At 37.1% G+C, this 7,979-nt stretch overlaps 1 protein-coding gene across 1 annotated transcript; it reads left to right on the top strand.

The window, feature by feature from the left end:
• Positions 1 to 3,754: 3,754 nt before the first annotated feature.
• LOC149923334 (uncharacterized) lies at positions 3,755 to 6,166 on the top strand. Its single transcript, XM_090160906.1, has one exon. It carries the CDS (start codon positions 3,755 to 3,757, stop codon positions 6,164 to 6,166), a length of 2,412 nt encoding a protein of 803 aa, XP_090017032.1.
• Positions 6,167 to 7,979: the final 1,813 nt, after the last annotated feature.

Genomic DNA, 7,979 nt, shown 5'->3' with positions numbered 1-7,979 from the left:
TGAAGTACCGTAAAGCTGTTTATTTCCAATCAAAAAGAATTCTAAGTATAAGAATTCCTCCAGGTGTATTAAAAGCGTTACCACGCATATATTTGTGTTTAAATTGTGATATGTTGGGCACTAAGAGAGCAGCCAATTTGTCATATTGCGAAGTAACTGGTGGATGTTGTGTTTTTCTATTATTTTTCCACCTATATTTGGCGTATTGAAAGCTATTTTAACGTATTGAACGTAGAGTCAGGGGTTTTTATAGTATTTTACTACCTATATTTACATTTTGGAAAGCTATTTAAACGTATTGAGCGTACAGAGTATTTTGCATTATTTATGGTAATAAAAGGTAATTATTGTAGAAAATAAAAGATATTTTAATTAAAACATTTCGGTGATCTATTCCAAAATTAAATGGTAACCCCGTATGCGTAACAATTTCAATATGCAAGATACTCGAGAATGGTAAAATAGTCTATATTTAAAGTTAAAATGCGAAAACTATATTTGTAGTGTTCAATTTAAAAGAAAATTACTTCAGCTTTTAAATAAGATTTTTTTTCTGTATCTTACCTATATCATTTACATATTATTTTTTTATTCTAATTTAACCATAACTTTAAAAACGTTGCACGTCTGATAAGCTGTGTAGAGTACTATTAACAGAGATAAATATTTCTGGGTTCAGTTAATGTGATGATTTGAGTGAAAAATTTGCATATGTTAAAGTTATTGGATTGAAGGAAACTTCAGTGTTTTCAGAGTGATAATTAAGGGAAGTTGCCGTACAATATAGTTGAAAATTATCTTTTTAAGTCTGTGTCCACCCATTGATTATGTTAGGAAGTGAAAAAATTTCATTTAGCAAGCTTTTCTTAAATTTCGGTATCCACCCTGTATCATTTAAAAGCTCAAGCATTGTTTTTATCAAGTTAATTTCAAAAATATCTTAAAACAAGCTTCCCTAAGTCTGACTAGCTCTGTAGGGTAATAATAAAATAGCTAAATATTTTTTGGGTTTAATAATTGTGATGCTTAGTGAAAATTTTCCATATATTACAGTATTAGGTTAGCTAATTATTTTTTTCACCTGCTACCATTCTCAACGGGTGAACATAGAATAACAAAGATAATTGTCCAATATATTTAAAGCCAACTTTCCTTACATTTCACTATGAAAACACTGAAGCTTCTTTCAATGCGATAACTTTATTACATGCATTTTTTTTCTCCAGAATTACAATTATTGAATCGAAAAAAATATGGAACCACCCTAGAATTAACCAACACAGGTATTCAGAAGAGATGGTGTTCAATTTAAAAAAATTACTTTTTTTGGATCCACCCTATATCAGTTATATAAAACCTGAAATAATTTATTTTTTTCAATTCTAATTTAACCATCACTTTAATAACGGTAACTTCCCTTAAATTTCAAACTGAAAACACTTAAGTTTCATGCAATCCAATAACTTTGACTTTTGAAAATTTTTCACTCAGAATCATCACATTAAATGGGAGCCACTCTGTATCGTAAAATTAAAAGCTCAAGCAATTTTTTTTCCAAATTAATTTTTAACTTATCTTAAAACACGCTTCCCTCAGTCTGACTAGCTCTGTAGGTTAATAATAAAATAGCTAAATATTTTTTGGATTCAATAATTTTGATTCTGAGTGAAATATTTGCATATATTACAGTATCAGTTTGACTAATTAATTTTTTTTCATCTGCTACCATACTCAATGGGTGAACATAGAATAATAAAGGTAATTTTCCACTATATTTAAAGCCAACTTCCCTTACATTTCACTATGAAAACACTGAAGCTTCTTTCAATGCGATAACTTTATTACATGCATTTTTTTCCCAGAATTACGATTATTGAATCGAAAAAAATATGTGACCACCTTAGAATTACCCAACACAGGTATTCAGAAGAGATGGTGTTCAATTTAAAAAAATTACTTTTTTTGGATCCACCCTATATCAGTTATATAAAACCTGAAATTATTTATTTTTTTCAATTCTAATTTAACCATCACTTTAATAACGGTTACTTCCCTTAAATTTCAAACTGAAAACACTAAAGTTTCATGCAATCCAATAACTTTGACTTTTGAAAATTTTTCACTCAGAATCATCACATTAAATGGGAGCCACTCTGTATCGTAAAATTAAAAACTCAAGCATTGTTTTTATCAAGTTAATTTTTGTTCAATTTAATAGCGCGAAATAGCTTTGGGAGAGCTGATGTTATCTAGATTAGTTAATCTAGCGGACTGAAACACTAAAATTAACTTTAGCACGTAAAAGTTCCGGGACCTAGCACGTAAGAGCTCGCTTTTAGAAAAATTAACTGGAACGCACTTGATTTCAAATTTAACAATTTAAAGTTTTATTTACTTTGACCGCACATTGGCCACCACGTTATACATTTGGTCGGCGCACATTGCCTGACCGCACGATTTCAACAGTAAAACGTTTCTACCCTTTTTTGGGCTCTAGAGGCGCGAGGAAGCCTTCGATGGGACTCGGTTTAATCTCTCCCGGAATGCTGGGAAATTTCCAAAGAGCGTGCAACGAAAAAGGACCAGCATTCTCGGTGGAAAAAACCCAAACGTTTCACGGGCGAGCCCCGAAATGGCTCCTTACTGCCTCCACCACTAATGCTGATTGACAGCGAAAAGATACAATTATACCAAATATATTCTAAAAAGGTGTTTCACAATAATCATACACTTTGGAAATTTACATCATCAATACAAGCAAAGAAAAATACATATATATACAAAATTAAAATAAACGTGAAAGTCTTAAGTCAATTAACTATACAGTTATAATTTTAGTGTTTCAGTCCGCTAGATTAACTAATCTAGATAACATCAGCTCTCCCAAAGCTATTTCGCGCTATTAAATTGAACATTTTTTGGTGCCGAAACCCGGGATAACTCGCGATAGATTATAGGCTGGACAGTTAGTGTGATATTGAAAAATGGCACAACGTTTGGAAAAACAACGGAAGTCCATACGGGGTGGTGTCACTCGAATCTGCAACCTCATTAAAGACGAGCTTCAAAAGTCAGCGGTAATTTCTGAGCAAAGTATGAGTGATTATGTCGAGCAATTGAACGCGAAAGAGAAAAAATTGGATGAACTGGATAACAAAATCCTGGTCAGTAAAACGACCGAAGATGAACAGGACGAGGAGCTGGAGAAAATGGAAGAATACAGCGACACGTTGGTAGTTTGGCGTGGCCGAGCGCAAAGGTGGCTAAACGAGAAGAATATTCCGCCAAGCATTCCTCTACTACAAGGAGCCAACAGCAGACAACCGGGATCCCAACATTCCGGAGCCATTGATCAGGATACCATCATTACACCCCCAGCAGCAGTTGTCCGACTTCCGAAACTGGAGATCAAAAGGTTCGACGGTCATTTAGACAGATGGCAAGCATTTTGGACTCAGTTTGAAGGAGCGATCCACAACAATTATCCAATATTGATAAGTTCAATTACCTAAAATCTTATTTAAAGGGAACGGCCGAAAGAGCCATAGAAGGGTTAACATTAACGGCTGAGAATTACGAGTTAGCTGTAGGCATTTTGAAAAGTCGTTTTGGTCGTGAAGACCTACAGGTTAGCGCAAGATTAAATAATTTTTTGAAATTAACTCCGGTTACTAAGTCTTCGGACGTAGCCGGATTAAGAGAGCTGCATGACACGTGCCAAATTGAAGTTAGAGGTTTGACTTCTCTAGGTCATATGACGGATAATTATGGGGAATTATTAGCCCATATTGTGGGAGGCCTGCTGCCATTGGATTTAATAGAACAATATACTCGAGGTAACGACGGAAGTCAACCTTTTAGAATAGTGGGGTTACTGACCTTTTTAAATAGCGAAATCCAATGCCGCGAACGAGCCTTAGCCGTTCATAGAGCAGGCCCCTCACAACCAAAAGGCAATAGTATTCAAGAAAAACCTATTGTTAAAAGTGTCCAGAATGTTAGTAAAGGTTTACCTCATAAACCATTTTCGGCAGCCGCTCTTCATACGGGCGTGCAAAGCAATCAGAATAATTTAAGAAATTGTGTTTTTTGTAACAGTTCCGAACACCCGTTCTATAATTGTACAGGTGTTCCACTCCCAGATAAAAGAGCCATTGCTAGTCAGAAACGGTTATGCTTTATCTGTCTCAGAACAGGGCACGCCGCCTTCCAATGTAGGGGTAGAATTCAAAACTGTAGAACTTGTAGGCGCAAACACCACCAAGTAGTATGCGATCAAGGTCTAGAAAAATTAGGAAACGAAACTAAGTCAGGGCAGTGCGATACTGCACCAGTGCAGAATAATCCGATTAAAGTGCAATATGGTGCTCAAAATTCCGTAACCCTAGCCACAGGTTCAGCTAACTCCGGCGTAATCCTTTTGCAAACAGCGCGAGCCGACATAAGTGATAGCTCTGGGAACAACGTCAGGGTAAGATGCATCTTAGACGGAGCTAGTCACCGTAGTTTTGTTAAAGAGGATTTGTCCCGTAAGTTACAGTTGGAGGTTGTCGGTAGCGAAATTATGAACCTTTTTCCCTTTGAAAGTGAGGTTCCAATCAGATCCACCCGAAAAAAGGTCCAGGTCTCACTGAAAAATGTAAACACGGGGGACCAGGTAGATATTATAGCTCTAGAAACTCCTTCTATCAACGGGGCAGTTTTCGCAGTGCCAGGAGAAAGGGTAAAATCGGAAATGAGAGACAGGAATTTAGAACTGTCAGATTTAGTAGGCCACACAAGTGAGGAGGTGAGCCTTCCTATCGATGTTTTAATCGGGGCAGATTATTTCTGGCGAGTAGCGAAGGGACAATTTGAGAGACTGTCTCCAGATCTAATGGCCATAAACACAGTTTTGGGTTGGACAGTGCAAGGGAGGTCGGTAGGAGAAGGGTCATCTGCAGGGGTCAATTCAGTAGCTGTTAACCACGTAGCGTATCAATCCGAGGAAAAATTAGTGTCAGATCAATTGAGCGCTTTTTGGAACTTAGAATCGTTAGGCATACAGGATGGCGGTGAAACTGAAACTAATCAGTTCGAAGCCACTTTGAGCGATTTCGAGAAAAATGTGAATTTGAAAGAAGGGCGCTACGAGGTGGCGTTACCTTGGAAACCCAACCGTGAGCAAATGGGAGATAATTTAGAGGTGGCCAAGAGGCGAACAATTAATTTGTTGCGAAAATTAGAATCAAAACCCCTAGAGATGTTGAAATATGACGAGATCATACGAGAGCAAATTAGATCAGGGATAGTGGAAAAGGTTGATGATCAAGAAAATAGTGTTAAGCCCAACCAGTGTTATTACTTCCCTCACAGAGGCGTCATTCGAGAAGGTAGTGAAACTACAGCCCTTAGAATCGTTTATGACGGGTCCGCTTCCGCGAAAGGTTTTCTTTCCCTTAATAATTGTTTAGAGGTGGGACCTAATTTCTTGCCTTTAGTTTTTAAAATGTTGGCGCGCTTTCGAAAACACCGAGTAGCGTACACCGGCGACGTGGAAAAGGCCTTCCACCAAATTAGCGTAGTAGAGAGAGATAGGGATGCCTTACGATTTTTTTGGATTAAAAGTTTAGCGGGAACAGATAGAAATGAATTAGTGGTTTATAGGTTTAGGCGGGTTCCGTTCGGTTGTACGGCCAGCCCATTCCTGTTAGCCGCCACTATAAAATATCACGCCAAACAATACTTAGACAGATCCCCTAAAGCTAGTGCGGTGTTGGATAGCGACCTCTATGTCGACGACTTAATTTCGGGGGATAAGGAGGTGAAAGAAGTTGACCAAATAATAAGTGAGGCGTTAAAAATCTTAAGGGAAGCTGGAATGAAACTGAGGAAGTTCCATAGCAACTCTAGGGAAATCAGGGCGAAGTGGGGGGAGGAAATTAGGGTAGAAAATAGCGTAATAACCCAAAGCGGCCCCACCAAAAACACAAAAGTTTTGGGCATGTCGTGGAATGAAGCGCGAGATACTTTTAGTTTCAACGTCAACGACATCTTACAAATGTCGGAGAGAATGGAAAATACCAAACGCTGGGTCTTAAAGGTTGTGGCCAAAGTGTTCGACCCCCTGGGTTTATTGTCCCCTTTCACCATCCCGGGTTTCGGCACCAAAAAATGTTCAATTTAATAGCGCGAAATAGCTTTGGGAGAGCTGATGTTATCTAGATTAGTTAATCTAGCGGACTGAAACACTAAAATTAACTTTAGCACGTAAAAGTTCCGGGACCTAGCACGTAAGAGCTCGCTTATAGAAAAATTAACTGGAACGCACTTGATTTCAAATTTAACAATTTAAAGTTTTATTTACTTTGACCGCACATTGGCCACCACGTTATACATTTGGTCGGCGCACATTGCCTGACCGCACGATTTCAACAGTAAAACGTTTCTACCCTTTTTTGGGCTCTAGAGGCGCGAGGAAGCCTTCGATGGGACTCGGTTTAATCCCTCCCGGAATGCTGGGAAATTTCCAAAGAGCGTGCAACGAAAAAGGACCAGCATTCTCGGTGGAAAAAACCCAAACGTTTCACGGGCGAGCCCCGAAATGGCTCCTTACTGCCTCCACCACTAATGCTGATTGACAGCGAAAAGATACAATTATACCAAATATATTCTAAAAAGGTGTTTCACAATAATCATACACTTTGGAAATTTACATCATCAATACAAGCAAAGAAAAATACATATATATACAAAATTAAAATAAACGTGAAAGTCTTAAGTCAATTAACTATACAGTTACACAATTAAAAGATTTCGATTTTTAACAATTTTAAACATATCTTAAAACACGCTTCCCTAAGTCTGACTAGCTCTGTAGGTTAATAATAAAATAGCTAAATATTTTTTGGGAGTCAATAATTTTGATTCTGAGTGAAATATTTGCATATATTACAGTATTAGTTTGGCTAATTATTTTTTTTTTCATCTGCTACCATACTCAATGGGTGAACATAGAATAACAAGGGTAATTTTCCATTATATTTAAAACCAACTTTCCTTACATTTCACTATGAAAACACTGAAGCTTCTTTCAATGCGATAACTTATTGACATGCAATTTTTTTTGCCCAGAATTACAATAATTGAATCGAAAAATTATCCAACTCGGCTTATTACGCGGATAATACAGAAATATAAATTACTTGATCAAAACGTTTTACGAATAATTTTGAGAGCTTTATCTATTGAATAAAAGTTAGCCATCCCCAACCTCAAAGGTGGTATCGCGCTTAGATAGAAGACCCGATATGTTCGTGAATTCCGACAACGACCATAATTTCAAACTATGTTTTTTATATTTTTTATTTCTTTCTTTTAATATGTTTAATTATATATATTTAAAATTGAAGCTGAAACAAATTTTAAAATTACTTTGGTTTCCCATAAGACATGCTACCCTCCCCACCTCGCCGTCTTGCGCGCGTGCGCTGATTTCCCCTGGGGGGACGCGGTCTGGGGCGCGGATTTCTCGGGGGGCGCGGTCTGGGGGCGCGTCGCGGTTAATTTAAAAATCAAATGAAAACATAGATTTAAGTGTTTTGCGCGGTTAATTTGAATTTGAAACATGGATTTGAGTGTTTTGACGTCATAGAATATTCGTTGTTAAAGTAACGTAGAATGTAAATATGCTTGCCACTTGACCCTATATCACGAGTATTTCTTAAAACGACTATACATCTAAACTCTACTTTTAACGCGGCAAAATACAATTCCGATATTCAAATATTTAAAAATACTTAATGAAAAGAGACTTTAACCGTTTTTAAAATTCACAATATATTTATTTAAAAAATCGAACGTTTCGGAGAAACTGTTCCTCCTTCTTCAGGGATTTTTAAGAGTCTGACAGTACGATGGTAAAACTTTAGGACGAAAAAATATGTATGCATACATATAGTGGAGGCTACTGTTCTTTAGCCGCGCGCGTTTTTTCTCAA

The sequence above is a fragment of the Leiobunum rupestre genome, chromosome 10 (genome assembly GCF_980474605.1).
Source record: "Leiobunum rupestre chromosome 10, qqLeiRupe1.1.hap1, whole genome shotgun sequence".
Classification (NCBI taxonomy): domain Eukaryota; kingdom Metazoa; phylum Arthropoda; class Arachnida; order Opiliones; family Sclerosomatidae; genus Leiobunum; species Leiobunum rupestre.
Note: the sequence above shows the minus strand (reverse complement) of the source record. Positions and strands in the feature narration are given on the sequence as shown.

What these genes read in the sequence shown, in the direction of transcription:
- LOC149923334 (XM_090160906.1), top strand. Translation starts at nt 3,755, where the DNA reads ATGACGGATAATTATGGGGAATTATTAGCCCATATTGTGGGAGGCCTG.